Genomic DNA, 27,118 nt, shown 5'->3' with positions numbered 1-27,118 from the left:
AATGCAGCCATGGTTTCAAAAACACCCCAAAATGACCCAGTGAGTGGACAGATGCATCTGTAGGATTTTCACGGCCCTCCAGGTAGTCCACAGACCTCAGGGTGAAAGAGAGGAAAACACCTCGGTGATTGGCTTGAATCTGGCATTTATGATAGTAACACAACAGTGCATTCATCAAACGGGCCGTGAGCTTCCCTACAGCGAGACGCTTCTCATTCAGTCTGACACAGGTTTATTACACCTTACCAACAGAAAAACCAGACAGCATAAACAGCCAAAGGGAAAAAGTCATGAAACGCTGACAAAAAAAAATGAGGCCAGATAGGAAATAAGCCAAAGGAAATGGACAACGCATTGTATGAACAATATCTCTTCAGAAACACACACTCACAGAGAAGTCATAGGTTTTTTGACGTGTGTGTGTTTGGGGCATGTCTTCTCCATGTGTCTAAAAAATGCTCTAAATGGGATCTCTAAATATAGATCCTTCATGATATTCAGGTCTGATTCTGGCTGTAGCCTCTTCTCCCTCTGGCACTTCATCTGCCTGAGCATTTCTCTGTCTGATGAAGCAGTACACTTATGAATGACCGGACGTTCCTAAGATCCAGGATCCTTTTCTCCAGTCAGTTGTCGTCACTCAACTTTGGCAAACGTGAGCTTAAAAACTTCACAGTAACATGTATTTCAGAATTTGTTATGTTTCTTCCTTAGGTTAACACAGTAGTTGTTTAAAAGAACGTCTAAACTTTTCAAAGCACTGAATATGCTGTAATTCTGATGGATTTTTATTAAAGAGAAGCTCATACGTAATATCACACCTCTCATCAAAAATCTATAGTTTACTTACATAGTTAAAGAAATCTTTGTAATCAATAAGTTTAAAACAAGAGCTTTTTTTAGCGGTTTTCATAGTGGTTCCTGGCCTCCACGTCGTGCACTTAAATCCTTTAATGTACGGAAAGCCGTTGATTATCCCTTACATATACCAGTTTAAAAAAATTTTTTTACAGTGAATACATGTGAATATATGCATGTATGTGTATATCTCAAGTAAATTTGTCTTGTTTCGATATATTTACTAAAAACAAGGCAAAAATACTACTTAAGAAAATGTTTTTTTTTTTTTATTAGAAACATCTAAAACTGGGCAGGAAATAAATGTGATCGTACTATTAAATGCACAGTAATATTTAGTTTTATCTATATACTGTATTGCTGACATTTAAGCCAAGAAGAGTCCTGCCTTCTGATAATGTCTCTATAGTTTTCTCACATATATTACAGGGGGACTGGAAAAACTGATGTGTGAACTTCTGATTGTGGGGGATATGAAGCTGCTTTGGAGTTGATTTTATCTCTGCACTTTGTATTTTTTGGAGAGCTGTTCCTCGCCAGGATGACGTTGTTGTTACGCACAACTCCATGTCATCATAATGCAAGTCCTGTGGGGCCTTCACTTGTGTGTATGACACTTCACACACACACACACACACACACACACACACACACACACACACACACACACACACACACACACACACACACACACACACACACACACACACACACACATATCCAGAAGCATGATATGCTTGGCTCCAGGACAGAGCAGAATAAACATTCTCTCACACATACTAACATCTTACACCAGCAAAACCATTCACACTCTTCCTCGCAAACACACACACACACACACACACACACACACACACACACACACACACACACACACACACACAGGCTAATCCACAGTAAAACGGTACAACAGCCCTGACGCGCTGAGCTCATCAGAAAGGGCATTTGCATTTTGAATCCGAGAGCACAACGGGAATCTTTGTTCGTTTAGGACACTACAATAAGCAGCAATTCCATGCACAAACAAACGCTGATTGAATTCTTGGTGCGCGGAATAAAAGAACGAGGCGGATCCTATCAGATCAGAAGAACAATCTCTGGGGCTGTGTTTATCCCCTGCGGCTTCCGATTTATGATTCCTTTTTATAATTGTTTACTTGATAGCACAATCTGACATTGAGGTTTTTTAAGAAAAATACATAAAAATTATTATCCATTGCAGAGATTTATAGAGAAACAAACAGATGGGTGATAGTTGAGCTAGTATTTAGAAATCAGAAGCCACACAAACACTTAAGGTTTCATCCCCGGATGCAAGCATTGACCTTTTGACCTTTCACTCACACAAATCTTTACATTCTCTAGTTTTTAAAATAGTTTCCTGTAGCCATAGCAACCGGCATTCTATTGTGTCAATTTCTTTCTCATTTTCATGGGTGATCGCTGATCAGAAATAAGAAATTTTGCATGGAGGTTCAAGAAGTTGCTTAACTTGAATATCATAATAGAGAAGAGAAGACAATCACAATTTCTGTTTCATGCCAACTTTAAACTTGTAAAGCTGACCTATGAAATTGTTTTTTATTTTTTTTATTGTTTTTTTTTTTTGTTTGTTTTTTTACAATAAAACATTGAACTTTATCAAATATAAAAGTGTGTTATTGTTGAGAATCATATTTGATAATTCAGGATTTTATGGCTCATATAGTATTATATAGTAATAATATGGAGGACAAAACACCTCAGTTTTATTTTAGAGGCCCAAACTGAACCAAAATATGATATTTATATGCACAAAAAGAAAGATGAAATTTCAAATAGCTTGTAATGTAAATGTATCAGTGAGATATTTATAATAGAATACTTATATAAAATCATGTGAATATCAGTTGTCACTCTATCTCCCAATAACATTTCTAATATAAAGATGAGTTTTAAATGCTTAGTTTTATGATCAAAGCTCTGTAGTTTTTATTGTTGGGGGCAAACATATAATGCAATGCAATACAATGATGATGAAGAGATAACAATGTTCCTCAAAAAGCCTGATGCTAATATTTGATACTCACATTTTAACATGATTTTTCTAAAAACGGATTAATAGATTTTCAAAGTTGCCAATCTTTAAATATTAAAAGGATTCACATCCAAAAGAAATGTACAGTACTACTATCTGAAGGTGGATTTCAAAGTCTTTCAATTGCTGAAAAAGTATAATTTGCCTCAATATGACGAATCACTTGTTGTATTCCTCAAATGTAAGTTACTTTGGATAAAAGTGTCTGCTAAATGAATACATTTAAATGAAAATGTAGCAATCATGCAACAGAAGGCATGTAGTATGTGTACTACTGATAATTTAGAGGCTTTAAAAATGTGCATACCAATCAAGATACAGTAGCCTTTACAGGGTTAAATCAGTAGCCTAACCCTAAGTATAAGCAGTTGTTATGATGCTTGATTTAACAAATACTGCTAATTACATTTATATGCTCATAGCTAATGCTGCGCTCCAAGCAATGTTAATCAGCATGGAAATATTGCATAACTCAAGCAAGACGAATGGTTTACTATAATACACTGTTTTACGGGAAGGGTTTACTCGAGGGTCATGACACTCACACGTCGGGTTATTAACGTCAGCTGTTAGTGTGTGCACTGAATGAGTGTGTGTGTGCCACTCAGATGACAAGTTCTCAACTGTAGTGTAGTAATTAAATAAAAACTTCACTCCTGTGATGAGCATCCCACTCACATAAATTATTAGGTTTCTTGTGTTTGCATAAAGTTCACAGTTTTGTTTAACAGTTAAGAAAGCACATCAATGTGTTTCAGGCCTTCCGTTAAAACTTCTTATGCAAATGTCAATTAGCACACGCTTGAGGCAGCATAACCATGCAAGCGGTGTGAAGGAAAGCAAGGTGGCGTAAATCACTTGATTTCCTATTTCCTGTCTATGACGGCCCTCTAAGCTTCTGTCATATTAAATGCACCTGTGGTCTCATCTTATTATTCACCTTGCAGCCTGACACAGGTGTTAGAATAAACACGGTTTTAATTTGATTCAGTCTCATATCCTGAATGAGGGACATCACAGACAGTTTGGCCTCCAAACTCAGAACTTTTTAGACTGGAAGGTTAAAACATGTAACACAAAGAAATCCATGATTTTTTTAAACATCTCTTGAAACGATGGATGGAGTGTAAGTTCACTTGGCTGTACTGCCCTCTGCTGCCCAAAATCAAATGGTCATAAAGGAGATGCTTTATTAAAAACCGAATAAGTGTCGGTTTAAAGTGGTTACACTAAAAATTAGAACACTTACGTATATTTTATTTTTGAGGATGTCAGACCTCCATTATTTAGTTTTCACGTTAATATTCTTTGATGCACTTTGCAACACTGATAAAATGTGAAAAGGATCTTTATTTCATTATTTTAATGTGTGTGTGTTTATATACATATGTGTGTGTGTGTGTGTGTGTGTGTATATATATATATATATATATATATATATATATATATATATATATATATATACAATACCTTCAAATATACATTAGCCCATATTTGTCCATGCTTTCTAAGCATTGTTATGAAACAAATTACATTAATATTGTGTATGCTTCCTGGTTCCTGTTTTTTTTTTTGGGGGGGGGGGGGGGGGTGTCAAACAATCAAAACTTTCGTGTGTGTGTGTGTGTGTGTGTGTGTGTGTGTGTGTGTGTGTGTGTGTGTGTGTGTGTGTGTAATTCCTGGGCAACTACTGGTGTTGCCAGTTTGTAAATGTTTTCTAAAAAAAAAAAAAGTTTATAGCCAAACCAATTTTAGTACACTCACACACACACACACACAAATAAATAAATCTAGAATATTTTGGAGCAACTGAGTAAAAAAAATCCTATACAGCCAATTAACCTACACCGGGGGCGCTGTGGCGCCATGGAAAAGCCGGAAGTGATGCGGAAGTAAGCAAGCCATGACATCACAAAGTGAAAGTATGGCAGCGTCTCTTGAAGTGGAATTAATGTTCATCACGTTTGCTCTCTGTAACGCACTTTACGATCACACAAACTTCTACACGAATATGCGTCCAGTGCACGGTGGTCATATGATGTTTATCTTTGATTTGCAGATTGACACGCGCGCAGGGATTCTGGGAACGCGCAGGGACAATACGTGATTTAAACACGGGTGAGAATAATGTGGCAAAAAACTCTAAACACAGCTTATGTATTGTTTAATGTTTTATTTATTTATTTATTATATCCTATATTATATCAAATTAGTTAAGACCTTTAGATGATTGTTATTCTCAGATTATAGTCTTTTTTTTTTAAAATGCAACGTTTCCAGTTCTGCATACTTATTTGCATTTTATGTATATTAACCAATCCTTATATTGGTTGATCTAGTTAATAGTTTTCAAGTAATTTGATGCCAGGAACTCCCAAAATAAAATTATGAGCGCATCTTACTCACTCCTTAAAATATATTCACAGCTGTTTTTTATGTATTATAAATGATTATTTTTTTCTTAGATAAATAAAAGTGACACAAACAAGATAATTGTTGACATAAAAAGTGAAACTGATTTATTTAGTTACTTTTTTTCATATCATTTTATAATTTCTGTATTTTAAAATGTATTGATGTATCTTTAACTCTTTTAGTTCTTCAGATTTGAGTCAAAATTATGTGCACTTTTACCTTTTTTTAATGCAGAAAACTATGCTTTCTCATTCTAATCTACATTTTAGGTAGAACATCCTCAGCAATGGCTGCAGAAGGAAACCCAGACCCTGAATCCAGTGATCAGGGTTTGGAAGCAGAGCTTGTGTCTTTGAGATCACAAGCAGAGGCGCTGCGACAGGAGCTGAAGACATGTAAAGATTCTGAACTTCAGAAGTTACAGAAGCAGCTCAGCCAGAGCAAACGACTCCAGAAGACCACAGAAAGCTACAATGAAGATCTCAGACAGCAGGTGAGCCAGGTGCGTGTGGAGAACAGGGACAGTTGATGGTTTAAGGAGCATTTTGAGGCTCTCAGAACATGACCAAATAAAAGTCAACACAAGAAGATAGTTGATTATATTGTGTCTGTGTTGCTGTTTAGGTTGATAAACTGAGTGCAGAAATCCATGAGCGAAAGAAGAGAGAGAGGGAGAAAATGGATGCTGAGACTCAGACGGAGGAATATACATGGACGGAGACAGGTTGTTTTTTTTCTTTTATTTTCTTTGTTAATATTCCTTTCATCTGCAGCATTGATGTGTTAATTGAATGTTATTTTCTTCCTGAAACAGATTATTATAATTATTACTATGGCAGGTACTACCAGTCAGGAACAGAGACTGTTGTCATGGAAACTCAAGGATATTGTGAACCCACCGAGGAGCATCACGTAACAGCTGAGACGGCGCCAGCCAATCCTGAGCCACCAAATGAATCAAGTGATTTTCCACAGACAGAGGTATGAGAAGTGTTACTTAAGTGTGATTTTATTCTAAGAATAGATCTGGGCATTTATTAATGTCAGTATTAACGTAGTTAGCATGTGTTTTGAGATGAAAAATCACCAAAAGTCTAAAATATGGCCAATATAATCTAACATCAAGTCTAAATTATCTGTATGATGGCTAAAATAATATAACAAATCACAATAAAATACAATAATTCTAAAGTGTAGCCAAAATAATCTGACATATTTCTAAAAAATATATATAATAAAAGTAAACTAATTTAACATATTGCCAAAAACCTGAATTACTTCCAAAACAACCCAATTTACAGACATAACTATCTATATTATGGCAAAATGATAAAAACACATCACAAAGAAATTAAAAATGTCCAAAAAGTAGCCAAAACTATTAAAACGTATAGTCAGAACAATCTAATGTATAGTCAAAACAATGTGTATTATGGCTAAAAATGATAAAACATATCACAAAGAAATTGGAATATGGCCAAAAAATAGACAAAACTAATAAAGCATAGTCGAAACAATCCAATGTATAGTCAAAACAATGCAAATTATGACAAATGATAAAACATGTCACAAAAAATTTGAATAATACCAAAAAAAAAAGAAAAAAAAAATCAAAAAAAACACAAAAAGAACAATCCAATGTTTAGTCAAAACAAATGGTATTATGGCTAAATGTTAAAACCAATCACAAAGAAATTTAAATATGGACCGAAACTTGACAAAACAGCCTGAAATATGGCCAAAATAATCCAGCACAGTGAAAATTACAACTCAAGCACTTTAAATTAAGGCCAAATTACTACTCAAATGTATAAAATATGGACAACATAATCCTATTTTGGATTTTGGCACAAATGTAGCAAAGAAAGAAAAAAGATAAAATAATAATAATAATAAAAAACCTAAATAATTTAGTCAAATCAATTTTATATCTAACATGGCCACAATAACCCAGCAGATACCGAAAATAGTCTAAAATGTGATTTGAACAATACAACGGGGTCACTAAAACAATATAAAATACAACCAAAATGATCAAATATTCAGCTGAAACAAATATAGTAGTATGCAGCCAGTAATTATCATTTAAAGTAATAATTATTAGCCAGTTTTCTTGACTGTGCAAACATGTTCTCTATAGCAGACATGCTGAGAGCAACAGCAGAGCAAGCATTGAACCAGACCAACTTTGTGTTTGATGAAAGTTCTGGCATGTACTACGACCACAGCACTGGATTCTACTACGACTCTGTAAGATGTTCTGCTCTTGGAATGCTTGACTGCTCTTTGTGTAATCTTAAAGGGATAGTTCACCCAAAAATGAAAATTATGTCATTAATGACTCACCCTCATGTCGTTCCAAACCCGTGAGACCTCCGTTCATCTTCGGAACACAGTATAAGATATTTTAGATTTAGTCCGAGAGCTTTCTGTCCCTCCATTGAGAATGTATGTTACGGTATACTGTCCACATCCAGAAAGGTAATAAAAACATCTTCAAAGTAGTCCATGTGACATCAGAGGGTCCGTTAGAATTTTTGAAGCATCGAAAATACATTTTGGTCCAAAAATATCAAAAACTACGACTTTATTCAGCATTGACTTCTCTCCCGGGTCTGTTATGAGCGCGCCATTCACAGCACATCCGGTTCGCGAACGAATCACTCGATGTAACCGGATCTTCTTGAAACAGTTCACCAAATCGAACTGAATCGTTTGAAACGGTTCGCGTCAACAATAAGCATTAATCCACAAATGTCTTAAGCTGTTAACTTTTTTAACATGGCTGACACTCCCTCTGAGTTCAAATAAACCAATATCCCGGAGTAATTCATTTACTCAAACAGTACACTGACTGAACCGAGCCAGATAACGAACGAAACATTGACTCGTTCTCGAGTCAAGAAACCGTTTTCTGTCGGACGCGTGCGATTCGAGAACCGAGGAGCTGATGATACTGCGCATGCGTGATTCAGACTGACACACAGCGCGTCTGAACTGAACTGGTTCTTTTGGTGATTGATTCTGAACTGATTCTGTGCTAATGTTATGAGCGCGGGTAAACCGAAGGCTTGAATCAAGGCCAATCATCGCCAATGAAGTCATTACGTCGAGTGCAAAATAACTGGTGAACCGTTTTCGGCAACCGGTTTATTGAATCAAACTGTCCGAAAGAACCGGTTCGCGGAGAAGAACAGAACTTCCCATCACTACCGGTGATCCGAAAACCGATGCAACCGGTTCTTGACTCGAGAACGAGTCAATGCTTCGTTCGTTATCTGGCTCGGTTCAGTCAGTGTACTGTTTGAGTAAATGAATTACTCCGGGATATTGGTTTATTTGAACTCAGAGGGAGTGTCAGCCATGTTTAAAAAAGTTAACAGCTTAAGTCATTTGGGATTAATGCTTATTGTTGACGCGAACCGTTTCAAACGATTCAGTTCGATTTGGTGAACTGGTTCAAGAAGATCCGGTTACATCGAGTGATTCGTTCACGAACCGGATGTGCTGTGAACGGCGCGCTCATAACAGACCCGGGAGAGAAGTCAATGCTGAATAAAGTCTTAGTTTTTGATATTTTTTGGACCAAAATTTATTTTCGATGCTTCAAAAAATTCTAACGGACCCTCTGATGTCACATGGACTACTTTGAAGATGTTTTTATTACCTTTCTGGACATGGACAGTATACCGTACATACATTCTCAATGGAGGGACAGAAAGCTCTCGGACTAAATCTAAAATATCTTATACTGTGTTCCGAAGATGAACGGAGGTCTCACGGGTTTGGAACGACATGAGGGTGAGTCATTAATGACATAATTTTCATTTTTGGGTGAACTATCCCTTTAATGGCCTGTGTTAATGTGTTTTTTCCTCTTCCCTCAGTCCAGTCAGCTGTACTATGATGCTAACACAGGCATGTACTACTACTACGACCCAGAAAGCGGAAAATACCAATTCCACTCTAGGATAGAGGTGTCTACAGCACACCCCGAAGTGGAGCAGACGCCACAGAGGAAGACCAAAGATTGGAAAAACAGGAAGTCGGTGAAGAACACAGATAAAGCTTCCTGTCCTGATGGAGGGGTGAGATGCACACGGACACACATTGTCACTGCATACTTTTTTGGTCTAAGAGATTTGTGTTTGTTGGTTCACACTCAGTCTTCCTCAACATGAAGTTTAGTTTGTCAATCACAGCATCTTGAGTCTCAGTTTTTAGTCTCAGTCTCAGTTTTTATTCACTACTAAATGCACTACTGTTCGGGATTAGCACATTATTTTTTTTTTATTTTTTTTTTTAGAAATAATTATTCAGTATGGAAACATTAAATAGATTAAAAGTGACAGTAAAGACATTTTATAATAAAATTCTATATGAAATAAGTGCTTTTGAACTTCAGTTTCACCAAAAATTCAGAAACATGTATTAAAGTTTCCACAAAAATATTAAGCAGTGCACCTTTTTGCAACATTGGTAATAATAGCATATTAAAACCAGCTAATCAGCATATTAGAATGATTTCCGAAAGATCATGTGACACTAAAGTTCAGTTTCGCATCACAGAAATTCTAAAATATATTCAAATCAAAAACAGTTATTTAAAATTGTAAAAAATATTACACTATATATATATATATATATATATATATATATATATAATATATATTTTGTGTTTTTCATCAAATAAAGCAGCTTTGTTGAGCATAAATTATATGAAACAAAAAAAATTTACATTTTTAGAATTTTCTTCCTTTAGTTTTTATCTTTAACCTGGTTTATTGTATTTGATTTAACATTTATTGATGCTGTTTTGATTGGGGCATCATACAGTGTCAGCTTGTTTTGCATCACATTTTCTTAAACTAACTCAAAACTGAGACTCAAGTGGACCTTGAAAGCAAATCCAAATCTTACATTTTCACCTCAAACCAATGTGAAGACACTTTTGGCAACGTCCTGATTGGCTGAGTTTTTGCTCACTGACAGGACCATAAAGAGGCGGGGCCTGAGATTGTCAGACAGTCTGAAAACCACCACCGAGGGAAGAAGGATGATTCATCTTCACTTAAAAAAGGACGAAAGTCTCGGTCCCGAAGCCCACAATCCAGGCACACCAAGAGCCGAAACAGAAGCAGAGATCGCTCCACGAACAGAAAGAAAACCCGGAGGCGGAGCGAATCACATTCTGAAGACTCACACAGCAAGAGTTGGAGAGAAGACGGGTCGAATTCTGATGACACCCACAGCAGAAAGAGAAAGAAGAAGAGGAAAGAAAGGAAGAGATCGTGTACTGAGACCCACAGAGAAAGGAAGTCACGCTCTGATAATGTGAGCGGTGAGAGCGAACAGGAGGAGGGTGAGATCACAGAATCAGATGGAGAGAAAGAACTTTCTTCTGCAGCATCATCATCATCATCCTCCTCGTCTGCATCTCCTGTCCAACCAGAACATGACAGTCCTGAGAGCGAAATGGAAACGCAGATGCAGGAAGGTGAGGAGGGAAGCAAACATAGCGCCCCCTGGTGGCTGTTTCGTAGAAGCACAGTTATTTTGAATGTGCATCATGCCATATTTTGCACTACTGAAATATTTTACTTTTGTCTATTCGTAATGTGTATGATGTCTATATTTCAAGCCTGGCCGCCGTGTGTCCGGGTAACTGTGGTTCACTCTCCTGTGCTACAGACAGGAACCCTCTTCATCCTCACAGCAGATACAGTCGCCACCATCGGCCGGTCAGTACAGTTGTGTGTGTAGTTCTGTTCATCATTTGCATTGACAAGTTAACATGTTTGTGTGTATCTATTTGCAGAGAGAAAGACATGAATCATGCCATCAGAATCCCCGAGATGGGAGTCAGCAAGGTAAAACAAACTATACACATATTCTTGACCAAAAGCACTTTTACAGTGACATTAAACAATCTAAAGTGCTGAGATTGATGCATTTTTATGGTCAGATGTCTTGTGATAATGATCATAGCCTGAAACTACTTTCTAAATCCCTTGTTTATTTTAAAGAATTATCTTAAAACATCATTAAAAATGCATTTTACTCCTTTAAAGTTGGGGGGTCGCTTATATATATATATTTTTTTCTCTCTTTTATTGCCAAGGCTGCAGTTTTAAATACAGTAAAAAACAGCAATATTGTGAAATATTACAATTTAAAATAACCATTTCATATTTTTCATTTTTTTTTTAAATGTGATTTATTTCTGTGATTTGAATGCTGATCATTACTGCAGTGCTGTCACATGATCCTTCAGAAATCATTCTAATATACTGATTAACTGCTCAAGAAACATTGTTGTCAATGTAGTATTTTGTGGGAAACCATGATTCACTTTTTTCCATTTTTAAAAAAAAATCCAGGCTCATTTTTAGGATTCTTTTAATAGAACGTTAAACACAATTTAGTTGAAATAGAAACATTATAAATGTCTTCACTGTCACTTTTAATCAATACAGTGCATCCTTGCTGAATAAAAGTATTAATATCTTTAAAAAAAAAAAGACAGACCCCTAACATTTGAACTGAAGTTCATTTCTAAAGAAAATAGTATAATAATAACACCAGGAACATGTTTTAAATCAGTAAACAGGATTTATATGATTGCATTTTGACAGTGTTTTCACTCCTTGTTGATGGTTTTTCTCTCTATCTCTGTTTGTAGTCCCATGCAGAAGTTGTATTTTGACCAGGAGCAGCAGTGCTATATGCTGACAGATCAGGGTAGTCAGAACGGCACCGTCCTCAACGGGAACAGAATACTGTAGGTAACACAAACACAGCTGTTCTCCTCCCAATATTCTTTCACACACATCGCAATATGAGGACGTTTATCAGAATGTAAATATGTTTTCTGTGTCCCTGCAGCCCAAAGTTCGCTGTGACCCCTGCCCTCTGACCCACGGAGATGAAGTAAAGATGGGAGAAACGGTTTTGTCTTTCCACATCCACATGGGAACGGACACATGTGACGGCTGTGAACCAGGACAGATCATTGCACACCTGAGCCGCCATAAGAAAGACGACGCCTCTGGTATGTATATGCACGCACATATTGAAGACATCAAATTAGCATCTTTGCATGCTTCTGCTCACAATAATTAAAGGCTGATGCTTTACTATTAATCAGTTGCAGCTCACATTTTTTTGTTTCAGGGACTGTTCTCAGTAAAGAGGACAGGAGCTTCAACGACGAGAAAGAACTGAAGATGATGAAGGTTAAATATGGTCTTAAAGTAAGTTTTTTATGTCCTGTACTAGCTCTTTTGTTGCTGGTAAAACATGTTTTAAAGCATGTAAAGTCAGGTGTGTTTGTGTTGGTTTTGTAATGGTATGTGGTCAGTGCTGCCCTCCTATGGTCAGCATGTAGACAGTCACTCTATTCCTAGGTGATGGAAGCTACAACAGGTATAATATTTGACCACTAAAACAATGCTAAGACAAGCATCACTGTTATTATGTGTATGCATTTTATGCTAAGGTTTGTTACCTAGTCTTAAGCTTACAGTGACTACACAGTGGTTCTCATCCTTTGAAGTCAACCAGTGTTATTTTAGTATCATCGATACTATTATGGTTTTTGTTAGTATTTTGAATAAGATTTTATTGTGTTTAATTTTAAAGTTTTAATAATTTTGTTGTGTTTTTATAAGTTTGATTTTCTCTCTCTCTCTCTCTCTCTCTCTCTCTCTCTCTCTCTCTCTCTATATATATATATATATATATATATATTATATATATATATATATTAGGGCTGTCAAATGATTAAAATGAACTAAAACTAAATACACTAAAACTTAACCATTTAGAGATGACAAAGGATTACTAGAACTTTAACTGTAAAGTAAATTAAAATAAAATCATATTTATATATGTTTAGAATGTGTGTGTGTGTATATATATATATGTGTGTGTGTGTGTTTATGTGAACATCTAAAAAACAGTTGAAGTATAGAAAGATATATAATATTCTAATTCAAAATATTACCAAAACTCTGTAATAGTATAACTATAATGATAATTTAATCATTTAAATGCTTACAAAACTCCTTCCAAGGGGGGGTCATCTGTGACTTCTTTAGAAAGACTCTTCCTGACAAGGAACAGGAATCAACTGCCTTAAAAACCACCCAGTAAACCATCTAGTAATGCCAAGCTATCTCCCTGAACACCCTTGCCTTGTAGCCAGTTCTTAAGTGTTTTTGTTGTGTTGTGGCATTGCTATTAAGTTGTTGTTGATGTATTATTTATTTTGTAGCATAATTCAGAAAATCTACTTGATTTTGTTGTGTTTAAAGACATTTGTATTTTCAGCACTACTAGTTGTGTCTTGAAACTGTTTACTATACTTGCCTTAACAAAGACTTGTGTGTACATGTGTTTGTGTTTCAGAGCAGTGATTATGAGGAGCAGAAGGCCCTGAAGAACAGCAGATATAAAGATAGAGCAGAAAACCGCCGGCAGACAGTCGGGAGCGAGGGAACATTTCAGCGAAATGATGCTCCAGCTTCTGTTCATGTGTACGTAACCTATTCAGTCAAACATTTACCCCTGTAAAGCAGACCTGCACTACAGTAGACATCTTGCGCAAAAAAACAATATGAAGTCTTATCTAGGTTAAAGCATGCTTGTGCTTTTTCTCCTTGTGTGTGTGTGTAGTGAAATCGGAGATGAAAATAAGGGTAGAAAGATGCTGGAGAAGATGGGCTGGAAACGAGGAGAAGGGCTCGGCAAGGACGGCGCTGGAATGAAGGATCCGGTAATACTGATTTCTTCTCGTTTTGTTTACACAGTGTCATGTGTCATGCTAGTGCATGAGATTTACACTCACTTATCTTTGTGTATGTGCCGTAGATTCAGCTGCATGTGCGCAAGACTCAATCCGGTCTTGGTTCTGGAGCTGCCGTGTCGGTAGAGGATGCTTCACTCACAAAAACCAAAAACCAGCGGAACTGGCAACGTGCGCGGGAACGCTTCTCTGACGCCTGCCAGGGTGACCCCGCCCATCCTGAAACCGGCCTATCAACTAAAGCCTGGTGAAAAGTCAGGACACAGAGTGACTACTTTGAATCTGATGCCAGACATGGCCATTATTTGGCCAACTTTTCTAGTAATTTCAGTGGAAGACCTTATTCTTATGAGGTTTGTAAATAGACGCAAGTTTGTTTTAAAGATTGCTGGTCTGAGAGAGTGTGGTTTTTGTTTACAGTGAAATTCAAAAACAGAATGTCTTGGACAAATAAACAATAAAAAGCAGTACATGCATTCCTGTTTTTACATTTATAATAGATTTGCATCATAAAATTAAATAGTTAAGTCCATACTGCGTAAGAATGTGTACAAAAAGTTCCATCCAACAATACAGTATCTATAAATACATATGTTTTTACAGTCTATGGTCACAACAACAATGTTTATCAGGCATCTACATTGTCAGCTGAGGAGATTACAAAGATAAAACAAGTGGTTTTTTTGGAACTGAAACTTGAAATGTGGAGTTATCTGCTTATGTCAAAAAACGACTGTTGGAGTTAAACTTTCTATATATATATATATATATATATATATATATATATATATATATATATATATATATTTATAAAGTTACCTGTATTTTTTAAGTTACTATTACTTAATCAAAACAACCCAATTGCAGTTTGATTGAAATTACCTGGAATGCACAATTAAAAATAAAAATTCTAAAAAAATAAAAATAAAAAAATAATATACTTTTTTAATATAATAAACTCTTCATATATACACACAAAATATATATATAAGATTATGGTAATTGTTATTTTTAGTGGTGTATCTCATCAAATGTTCCTGTTCAGACACTAATAATAATATTTTTTTTATTATTATTAGCATTCCCATTACTTTAGTGTAAAAATAGGCCCTATGGATTAGGTTTTTTAAATGTCTGTAATAGATTATAATTTCCGTCTGGACTCGTATTATAATAGTCAGTATTTTGTCAAACTTAAGTAATCTTTATGCCAAATGTGTTTTTTTTTTTTTTATTTTGAGGTGAGATATGACCCTGACACGAGTTTCGCATTCCCCTGATTGCCGCCCGCGCAGCAGCGCGCGCGGATCCGGCGGCGCTAGGACCGCGCAACTTGTCCGCTCTGTTTCGAGTGGGTGAAAAAAAATTCAGCGAAACGTCGCCTACCTAAAACCTCAAAAAACTTCCCCCAGACAGCCTTTGTCTGTCGGTGTGCTCTGGTGGAGAGAATGCTGACAAAATGTGCTTTCCGCGAGGTCTTAACTCTAAATAGGTGGGATTTCATTTGTAACGTTGCCGAACCTCTGAGGGCAGTTTTCGTTTGGACCGGGGGACGAAAGACGACAGAGATGAGCGCGAGCACACAGCTGCTGTCCAACACGGACCGCGGAGAGAGGTGAGATTCACTCCGAACGATTCTAAAGCTTCGGTTCCCACGGTCAAAAGTTTTTTTTGTGAATGACTGATTTACTTGTCTGAAGGACCACGGGTGTGTGTTTTATCGAGACATCGAAGGTCGTTTTATTAACTCAGAGTTTGACGTTATACGTTTTAACTAGATTGTTTTTACCCAGTGCGACAGTTTTTTTTTTGAAACTGTAACAAGGAATAACGCGACCTGTGTTCTGTTAATTCCGTTCTAGTAGTGAAAAGAATCTGTTTATACGAAGTTTAAAATGGTTAAATAATATAGATTTTACCTGAAAAAACGTAGGTCCTCAGTTAGTCAGCGCGCTCTTCATGACAGCGTAACTTGTATAGTCCGTTCACATTAGTATGGGGACAGTGGGTTAAGTTGTGGCACTTTAAGTTGTCCCATTAGGCAAAAAAGAAAAAAGAAATAAGTAATAATACACAACCAAATGTAGCCTATTTAACCATGTGTTACTGAAATAAACAATAAAAATGACGACTTGAGAAGGGTGCATCTGTATCTAGGGCCCAAGAAAAGATATACCTTCAGTGAACTTGTCCACTGTTTTGTTAGGGTAAGTTGAGTCATTGGGGAATACGCGAGAAATTTGCTTTTTTGAAATGTAAAAAAGAAAACATCATATGAATATCTGAACTGTTTACACATTGACAGATCACCAGCATAACATATGTGCTGTATATTTAGATCTGAATAGATTTTGTTTAGACATAAAAGTCATTGGGAAATACTTGTGCTTTAAATAAAAATCTGATTATCTGTTTATGACTATAAACTCATTTACCTGCCATGTAGAAAATGTTTAAAAAAGCATAAAAGGTATGTTACTTAAACACTGATATTATTTTATATGATTGGCCCTTTCCATAATTTGTTGTACACAGTTTCCTCGATTAAGGGGTGACACATCCTACCCCACTATCCCCTGTAAGTGTAAGTGCAAATTAATAATGGTTTATGATGAGCGCCAATCTTTTTTCACCATTTGTTCTTTAAAGAAGTTGGTTTTGTTCTGTGCTTCCATAGGGTTTCCTTTGAGTAACTGCTGCCATGATTGGTAATTGAGGCTATTTTTTTTCTGGTCTACACAAATGTTACACTGTAAGAATTTTCTGCTTTCTTCTGTCACATTGTACATGTCATGTTAGATTTTCTGTCATTTCACCTGGACAGTATTGCAGTCCTCCAGCAGAGGCGGTCATGGGTGGGCTTGTGTATTGAGAGCAGAAGGTCAGGTCAACAATCAGTGTAAACATGCTGGACAGATTAAATCATCTGCAAGAAGAACAAGAGGAAGTTTTATTTCTTTGATGAAGAGGGGATGTTGTAATCTAGAATACGCGCTGTGTTGAACTCAACTGGATATTTGGAGATTAGGTGTTTAGTTTAAAGCAAAGATTATAACAAAATACCTCAGTCTTCCAAGCTTCCAGCTGAGTCCCTAAATTAAAATGCTCTCAGCTACAAGCCTAAAATCTTATAAGATATTCCAAAGCATAATTTTTCACATTAGCTAATTCACATTTTGTAATTTTGTGGTACTTTGTAATTTCCATTAAGAGTGGCTGATTAAAGAATACTTAACAATCGCATTGACAGTTCATGCATAATGAATCTGCTACGAGCTCTTGTGATTCTCTAACACTGAAGAGGTGTAAAAGTGTAACACTGCATTCTGGAAAAAAAGTCATTTTTAATTGCTCTCAGTCTGTAGTGCCGGCTATGATCTTGACAGCCTGAAGATTTTCCCACTGCTTATATAAATGTTTAACCACTGTCTGTTTTCTTTACTACCTTTTGTATCTTTGATTTATACCAGGGATGATTGCCATATTTATATAACATGGCATTCACATGGGTGTGAGGTTAACATTATTGAATACTGTAGTATGTATTCTGAAGACATAGTAGTACCATGATACTGACAGGGCTTCAGTTGCACTTTAACAGCTGGTACTTTTGTTATATAAGAGGGTAGGGAAGCTTATTTCTGCCACAGAATAAAAAAAAAAAAAAAAAAAAAAAAAAAAAAAGATCATTGTGACTTTTTCATCTCACAATTCAGTTTTTTTTTTTTCTCACAATTCAGACTTTTTTTTTCTTATAATTGCAAAAAAGATATAAACTCACAATTGTAACTGTGAGATAAAAAAGCTAAAATTAAGCCGAGAAACAAGCATCCATAAAGGGCAGACATAGAGTGCAATGAAGATAACATATAGTGTTTTAATAGACAGCAAAATTACAACACTGATTAGCATAAGTTTTCATTATATGGTAAACAGCAGCTTTGACATTTTTAATAATAACTCAGTTTATGTTTCATTGGAAAACTCTTGAGAGACCTGAGGGTGGGTAGATTTTTCACTTTAAGTAAATGACCTGTGGAAGGTGTGACTCCATTAGACTGACCAAAAATTATTATTGATCTATAATAATTGTACTACTTAATTTTTCACAGTTGCATTTTCTTCTGGACTCAAAATTCTGCATATGCACCACATGTGATTTGGTTGTGATAAATGTATAGCAATATTTATTTTAAACCATAGTAAAGCACATTCCCCATGAATAAGATTTCCCACTGATTATGTAAATGTTTAACTACTGTGTATTTCGTTTATCAGAATAGTGCATCTGAGATATTATTGGCATTTCCAGGATATACAATGTCAAAACAGACCCACAATGCATTATGACTATTGAACATTTTGCCTTCGCATGTACTGTATGGCACGTGTGCAGAATGACTTGCAATAGTGACGAAGTTGGGCCCTGAAACATTTTTTCCCACCCATGCAAGAATCTGTTAAGTAAACTCCAGCATAATAAAAGGTCACTGTGGTCCTATATTATCATATCTGGGCTTATCAGTCATTTACAGATGTTTGGAACACTTTACAGCTTGGACCTGTAATATGCAAACATTTGGAAACCCAGATGTACTATCACTGATCCTGAAGTCTTGCACTGTACATTTTTATGCATTTGGCAGATGCTTTAAACATGACTTATTGCATTCATATTTTATTGGTTTCATGCACTCCCTGGAATTCAACTCTAGGCTCTACTGTTTAGCCTGCAGAAACACTGTTTATGAACGTTCTAATGTTCAAAGCATTTTTGATGCATCAAGGCGAAGGTCAATTGCATCGCCTTGTTTCGTTTTATCAGTTCATAAACATGCCCACTTGGTTCACTGACAGACAGAAGTTCCTCTATCACTGACAGCTGTAAGAATGTATAACACATATTGTCTGTTTATTTTTGAATTTTATAAGTAAACATTGTGTGAAGTACGTGTTCAGGAAGCAATGTTGTATGCTTCATTTGCTTCAAATTACAGGTGTTCGCAAAAAAGGCCTAATATTTTCTCATTTGATTATGCTGAATTTAAAAACAAATAAAGAATTTTTTTATGTACTTATCAAAATAAAGCGGTCAAAATGACTGCTTTTAATGACAAAAAATAGTATTTAAAATGCATTTAACTTACAATCTGCAAAGAAGTGAAGAAAACTATTCAAATACTCTATTTAATGTCAAATAACTTTTCAGAAAATCTGTATTTTTTCTGTCACTGTTTGCATGTGAAACACACAGATGTAGCAGAAAACATCTAGGTCATGTTTTTCTTGTCACTGGCCAAAATTCTAACCTTAAAAACAGGATTATGGACAGAATAATGTCTTCAGAATCATTCATACATGTGAAAGTGGGCTGAGAATTGAACAAAAAGTTGTAACTCAGAGAAAGATAGGCAGCGTGTCTTTGTGGCAGTTTTTCAGGTAACTTTAGAGATAATACAAGACTTCTTTACCTTACAAATAATCATAATGCATCATATTTTGTAAAGAAAGTGTGACATGCTAGAGCAAAACAGTGCTATTTTTGGAATCAGCTCTAAAAACTTTGTGAGAAACAAGCATTGGATGCAGGATGGTGTTAGCTACATTTATGGGTCACCCTGTTGTCCAGATATTAGCATCGGTAATAGTTGTTGAGTCAATCACTAGTCTTGTTTATGCATTTTTGCACGCTATGAATACAGTCATGGATACGTGTGTGTGTGTGTGTGTGTGTGTGTGTGTGTGTGTGTGTGTGTGTGTGTGTTTTCATGGGAAGAGGGAGTCACTGATGTGTCTGTCACTGATGACGCTCCATGAGTGTAAGTTTGAGGCATATTCTCAGTCTGATGCTTTGCGTCTGTAATTTAAGAGCTCCGCCGTCGTGATGAACATACAGATGATCAATACCGCGAGAAAATGGATCGCATCGTGCAGCTTGAACCTTTAGTATCATACGCCGAGGTGAAATGAGGTTGTAATTCGTCCAAAATGTGACATGGCACAAACTCAGCGGGCTCACGGTTGGACAGCCGAGGTGTCATCGATCTGATCTGATATGATCACTGATAAATAAAGCGGCGAGATGGATCTCCTCTCCGTTTCTCCTTGACGCGCGCTGGAGAGAGGCAGGCGGAACTAAGCAGCGCGACCACCGGCCAATGTACCGGGGGAACGGCGGCGTGACAGCGGCCCGGGAGCGGCGGCGGTGGTCTTGAGATCCGTTCCTTCGGGTTTTACGCAGCGAGGCGCGGGGAACAATGGGCTGCGCTCCCAGCATCCACGTCTCGCAGAGCGGGGTGATCTACTGCCGCGACTCGGATGAGTCCAACTCGCCCCACCAGACCACAACCATCTCGCAGGGCACGGCGACCACTCTGCACGGCCTCTTCATTAAGACCGACGCGGCGGACACCATCCCCTCCGTGATCGCGTACCAGAGCAGGCACACACGGACCAACTCCCACCGAGAGCGGAGAGAGAACAGCGGCGGACACATGTGCACGGAGGCCGAGACTCAGACCAGCAGCACCAGCGTCAAGGTATGAGGAATGAATGAATGGCAAGATGGTTGGGGATCGTTTTTTTTGTTCTTTATCTCTCATTATTTCCACCGTCTAGTCATTCATTCAGTGTTTCAGTGTCATTCCTGCATGTGTGTTGTTGTGAATCATCAGCTGGATGCTTATTGCTGCCATATGCTTATTGTTTACTATTACTGATGTCTAGTTTGACATCTTTAATATGTTATTTTGTCATTCACATGCTAGGTTAAGTGAATGAGTTTTGTTCATTCAAAAATTTCAAACAGGTGGGGAGCCCAGTAAAGGACCATGTTTATTATTTACATTTAAAAAGATGTGTTTTTAACAGTATATAAACCCACAGCATTTACATTAACTGTTTTAATGGAATCAGCATCGAATAGGTGTGCAAAATATTGCAATTCCTGTAGCTCAAATAGGAACGCATGGCGCTAACAACATGAGTTCAATTCTCAGGAAATGTGAGAACTGCTTAAATGTATACATTGAATGCGATGCAAGTTTCTTTGGCAAATGTAAATAAAATGTTCTGCTTGGTTTTTAAGTAGTTAGCTAGTCTCTCAACCACTGTCAGAGCAATTTTTGATGTTTTAGATTAATAATAGCATCTCTAGGATGCACGTAGAGGCACTAAACCCTTCATTGGACAGGTACTGCATATTATGAAATAAATCAAATGTTAAATAACAGATTAAAAAATTAGAAAAAAAAATATGTGGGGCAAAAATTACCCTAGTTAGTTTCTGGGAGGTGATGTATGGGAACATAGTTTGTATGGTCTATGTAGTGCTCAACTGGTGGGTCAGGACCCAAAAATGGGCCTCAGGTTTGTTTTGATATGTTGTATATATATATATATATTTACACATTGGTGCATTTGGGAGATGCTTTATTCCAAGCTTAGCAACTTAAATACATTTAAGGTACGTTTGATCAACTCATGTATTTTCTGGGAATTGAACCCATGATGTTGGAGTTTCTATATGCACCATACTCTACTGTTTAAGACAAAGAAATGCATAGGCTCATGGCTAGCAGAGAACCAACAATGTCATTATTGTAAGGAGAAAACCCATCCCAGATAATTTTGATTTTTGACCTCAAGGCTGTGCATCCAATCAAACAGTGCATGCAGCACAAACAAACTGTGGATCAAATAGCCAAGGCTATTTTTTAAATGTCAAATAATGTTCATTTTTTATATTATTTTATTCAACCATTTTATTCATGCAACGTTATACACCTTTCAGATTTATAAATTAACTTTTATTATAATGCATGTAATTTCCTCACTGCAAAAACTCCCTCTCTGATCAGTGTTTGTATGTAGTAGATGTATTTTAATGCAGGTGGGGAATCAAGTAGGAATTAAATTAGTACTGCTGTCAAATAGCAGGTTGGGTTCACCAAACAGGGCTCATGCTGTCTAATGCTAATACTTTAGCATAATGTTTTGTCTATTTCAAGTTTCACGTATGATTTTAAGAAGATTCTTGTTGACATTTTACACAATACAATGTTTTTTTGTTACAGATTTGGGTTCGCCATTGCGTAATTAAAGTTAAATCTAGGTTATGATGCAAAAACCCAATTGAATACTACTGCCTTAAACATAAAAGCGGGCCCAAAAGGCATTTTGGACACTTGGACTGCTCATAAAAAAATCTCTGAATGTCATTGTGTTTTGAGCCACTGTATCTGTTTTGGTGTCTTTTATTAAGTTGTGTAAATTTACAGTGTTTGTTAAAGGTCAAATCTCGAAACTCTGCTACAGTATGTGGAACTGAAAGTGGCATAATAAATATTTCTAATACATTTCATTTTCACTTCAGTGACTGTTTAAGTTTACCCTAACAAAAAAAATGAAATAGAAAAATGCTTTTGGGACATCGCTGTAGTGTTCTTCCTGAACCATGATGACTTTTTGTAAGGGCTGGACGTTTCAGACTGCTTTAGACTGGTTGAATATAGCATTGAGATTTATTGTTGAAAATGTTATCTTTTTTTGTCTCTTTCTGGGGACTATATCTTTCTGTTACAGTTTGTTTACATTCTGCAGATGATATTGGAAGGCTGTTGACCTGAACGCCATAATTCCTGCCATGTTTAGAATGGATATCGGCCTTATCTGAGTTAAAGTGTTTACAGTCAGATCGCGTGTAGAATTCAGATTAGAAATTTTCTCACACCGCAGGTGAGCACACTCTCTTAGACCTGTAATAATCACACACTTTTTTGTTAGTTTTGTCTAAGAATGAGTTTCTTCTGATTTGGCCTAATAAAACCAATATCCCTCATTTGGACTGCTTTGGCCAAATTAAACTGATGGGCCACCATACACAATGGAATTTGTGTTACGCAACACACATCAAATACTAATGGTGTTTTAAAATCCTACAAGGACCATTTATAGATCTGTGTATGGATTTATATAATGGGTTTTAATAGGCACTTTTGTGTGTATGTTGGCCGTCTATCAGTTTGAAAGGAAGACGTAGTGATTTTGGTACAATCTGCCCAAGTGTGTGTGTGGTATATTCAGAAGCTTGTGCCCTCCGAGACTGGCGAGGAAACTCATTTATGCCATCGAAGAGCGCGTAACTCCACACAGCTCTCTATCCACTCACACACTCTTAACTGTATTCACAGCAATGGAGCAGATGTCCATTTTGAATTGAATGTGCATCCAATTTTCTTGTGTGTGTTTGTGCATCTCTGTGTCTTTGCGCGAGATAGAGGTCTTGTTTTGAAGAAAGACCGATTTTGTGTGTCTTTGTATGCATTTTTGTGTGTTCAGGCCACAGAGTTTGTTTACGCCTCCTGCTATCACCTCAGCATGTTAACTATAACAATCAAAAACAAAAATGAATATCAATCCAAATACACACACACACACACACACACACACACATGGTTAGAGCAAGGCACTGTGGAAAGAGGTGCCCTGAGACATGTAACGGGGCATCAGCTGTCTGGACTGTTATGGAGACACATCACTGTCACAATGTAGCCTAACGCACAGTACAATCTGATTGGGCACAGCTTCCCTCGGGAGATCAGGAACATTTAGATAACAGCATGAAATCGCACCTCACTGATTAGTGCCGTCCTGCAGCGTCCTGCAGCATTTTTTATTTTTGCTACTTCAACTTCACTACGTTTGAAAGACAAATATCATACTTTTTATTCCGCTACATTTATATCAAGGTCCCCAAGTAGAAAGTCATTATATGTAGCAGTTTTTCCAGTGTGTGCATTTTCAGATTCACTGAACCCTTTTTTTCTGTGAAAGTCCAGCCTGTGAACTCTCAGGACCTTCCAGTGTTGCCGAGTCTTCCAGTAGTTTTCCAGTAGGTTTGAATGGATGTTAGGCTGATTTGTTTAAGCAAATCTGGCAACCTCCGGACCTTCTGTGTGAACTCGCATGTGTTTGTGTTAAGTCATTAAAGCTCTTTGGAAAATTAACCATGTTTTTACTATAGTAACTAGTTTAACTATGGTATTTGCGGTAAAATCACAGTTTTCACAAATTCACTATTCTCTCACTATAGTAATCATAATTATGCTATTTGTATTAAAACTACAGTAACCACAAATTTAACATAGTTTCATTATAGTAACTATAGTTTACTATTTGTAGTTAAACTATGGCAATACTAGTCTCAGCCTCAGACGTCACACCCACGGACCGTTGGCTATACGGCTGATGCATATGGGATACAAAAGTGGAAACACTTCAGGAATGTCAAAGTCATCATCGGATTGGTTGAATTCTAAAGGATTTCTACGAGACGTGTGTGTCGCGTTCTTTAACGCTCCACCTGGAAACAAAGATGCCGTTGCACAAAACCCCCTTCAGTCTGAATGTCTGGCTATGCAAGACTATGGAAATACAAATGGTAGGCTAATATATCTGTCAAAAATGGCTGCTGTTAACATATATAAAAAACCTTACTAGTCAGGCCTACTGGTAAATTGATGCTATTATTTTATTGTCAAAACACTGCACATAAATACATTTATTTTTTGTATCAATAAGTCAATAAGTAGGTTAAATGATCACACAGGTCAAAATGTTTTACTTCAGTTTTTTACAACTTTGGATTCTAAACTGGGTATTGAAAAAATTAAAATCAGTAAGCAGAATCGGAATGGATAAAATTCAAACAATACCCAACCCTAGCCACATGATGTGAAGTTCACTGATTTATGAGCATTTTATGAACACTGATCAGTTGATGGCAAAATTAAAAAAGACGGTTCTTTGGCACAACGTGCATACCCATGGCCATACTGAGAGAGTATGTCCCAGTTTTCTGAAAAGACTAAAGATTTGTTTTCTTTTCAATGTTTGCTTTGTTTGCCTAAAATGAACCATATCATGTCCTTCAATATCTCTTTGAAAAATAACTTTGTAACTTTTAAACAAGTATTAAAATGAGTTCAATGTAGCTGTAGGAGTGTTAAATAAAAAATAAAGATGGTTATCTTCATTCAGTTGTTCCATTTCTATAGGTTTGGTAACATAAAAGCTCTTAATGCCACAGATAATACAAGCTAATCAATGTATTCAGTAGGTTGCATCAGTGGCATAAGGTATTGTAAGTATACAACAATGTGACAATAAAACAATGCATTTACTTTTGATACTTAAATAGTTTTAAAAGCATGTACTTTCATACTTTTACTTAAGTAAAAACCTGTCTTTACAACTTTCACTTGTAGTGGAGTAGTATTTGACCAGTAGTATCTGTACTTTCTCTCAAGTAATGAAGTTGTGTACTTTGTCCGCCTCTGGCATCATCTAGTTAGCAGATTTCTTTGCGTTTGCTTTCAGGGGACACATTTGTACCAAAAGAACAAGAAGATATGAAAGTGAAAAAAAAAGTGAAAGTGAAGTGACATACAGCCAAGTATGGTGACCCATACTCAGAATTCGTGCTCTGCATTTAACCCATCCAAAGCACACACACGGCAAAGTGAACACACACACACACACACCGTGAACACACACCTGGAGCAGTGGGGGCCATTTATGCTGCACCCGGGGAGCAGTTGGGGGTTCGGTGCCTTGCTCAAGGGCACCTCAGTCGTGGTATTGTCTGTCCGAGACTTGAACCCACAACCTAAGGTTAGGAGTCAAACTCTCTAACCACTAGGCCATGACTTTCCCAAAGTATAAGTTTTTGGTGGGGTGTTTCATTCTTTAGAAAAAAGACAAAAGCTGTTAATGAGGAGGCACCTTTTCAAAAGGTATGTAAAGGGTTCATATTGGTACCTTAAAGATACATATAAGTACCTAAACTGTGCATATTAGTACTTAAAAATGCACATTTGAAATGCTTTTAAAAATGTACTACCCCAGTGACAGCTATTGAACCTTTCTTTCTGAGAGTGCTTAGTATGTGAGCAATTCAAAAACTAAGGGTTTTAAAAGTTTTTTTTAAATTCTTTAGCCTTAACCTTAAATATATACAGTAAAGAATGCCTTTTTTTTTTTTTAAAGAAATTCATATTTATTTAGCAGGGATGCATTAAAGTGACAGTTAATACCTTTACGTAATGTTCTGTTTAAAAAAAAGTTAAATGTATAACAGTATCCAGTTTTAATAACATTTTAATAATAGAAAAATTAATAATAATGAGAAATGTTTCTTAAGCAGCACATCAGCATATTAGAATGATTTCTGATGGATCATGTGAAACTCAAGATTGGAGTATAATGATGCTGAAAATTCAGCTTTGCATCACAGAAATAATTAATATTGTAAAATATATTCATATAGAAAACTATAAAATATTTCACAATAGTAGGCTACTGTTTTACTGTATTTTTTATCAAATAAATCCAGCCTTGGTGAGCATAAAATGCTTTTTTTTAAAAAAAAACACATAAAAACTTCTTACCAACCCCAACATTTTCAAAGGTAATGCACATATAAATATTTGTATAGTTCACTAAAAAGGTTTGGGGAATTTTTATTTTTTTTATTATATACTGATAAAATAAGGCTGTCAGTAATTAGAATGGATACATTGGAAATGGACAAGAAAATCACAAAGAGCCTAATATATTTTGTTGGCCTGGCCGATAGGTTCGCCACTGTTAAAGCTGTTTTATTATACATAAGAGTAGAGAAGAGTAAGAAATTGCTTCATAATGGAGTTCATTGTCAGAACCAATCAAAAGGAATGATAAACAAGGTTAACATGATACACAGGATAATTTTCCTGACATGGTAGATTGCAACTTCAGATTCCCTCTATCATGACTGATTTGTAGATGTGATCCAAGCATTGACCAGCTTGATTATGGTTTATCTGCTACATATGTATGGGATATTACTTGAATGTGGTCTCGGTTCTAGTATGAAAATTACTAACTGTTGCCAAATAGTGAGTTTTTCAGGTTTGACAGGA

General features: G+C 36.4%; 2 protein-coding genes across 2 annotated transcripts in view; both read left to right on the top strand.

Annotated features, from left to right (window-relative positions):
- The first annotated feature begins 4,841 nt into the window (after nucleotides 1-4,841).
- Nucleotides 4,842-14,554, top strand: LOC109045605 (angiogenic factor with G patch and FHA domains 1-like). The gene is given in 17 exon segments (XM_042747806.1): nucleotides 4,842-5,053; nucleotides 5,620-5,843; nucleotides 5,975-6,074; nucleotides 6,165-6,331; nucleotides 7,415-7,424; nucleotides 7,491-7,600; nucleotides 9,238-9,438; nucleotides 10,343-10,847; nucleotides 10,992-11,091; nucleotides 11,169-11,220; nucleotides 12,033-12,047; nucleotides 12,049-12,135; nucleotides 12,236-12,401; nucleotides 12,524-12,603; nucleotides 13,760-13,887; nucleotides 14,027-14,126; nucleotides 14,222-14,554. Coding segments are annotated over 16 exon segments (2,214 nt in total). The 5' UTR covers nucleotides 4,842-5,053; nucleotides 5,620-5,636; the 3' UTR covers nucleotides 14,408-14,554.
- Nucleotides 14,555-19,913: 5,359 nt separating this feature from the next.
- The window catches only part of LOC109045606 (high affinity cAMP-specific and IBMX-insensitive 3',5'-cyclic phosphodiesterase 8B-like), a 51,209-nt gene continuing 44,004 nt past the window's right edge, over nucleotides 19,914-27,118 (top strand). The window contains 1 exon segment of the mRNA XM_042747819.1: nucleotides 19,914-20,695. Coding sequence (XP_042603753.1) covers nucleotides 20,414-20,695 — 282 coding nt within the window. The 5' untranslated portion in view covers nucleotides 19,914-20,413.

This window comes from Cyprinus carpio, chromosome B21 (assembly GCF_018340385.1).
Source record: "Cyprinus carpio isolate SPL01 chromosome B21, ASM1834038v1, whole genome shotgun sequence".
NCBI classification, from domain to species: Eukaryota; Metazoa; Chordata; class Actinopteri; order Cypriniformes; family Cyprinidae; genus Cyprinus; species Cyprinus carpio.
The sequence above is the reverse complement of the archived record's forward strand: the minus strand, read 5'-3'. Positions and strand labels throughout refer to the sequence as shown.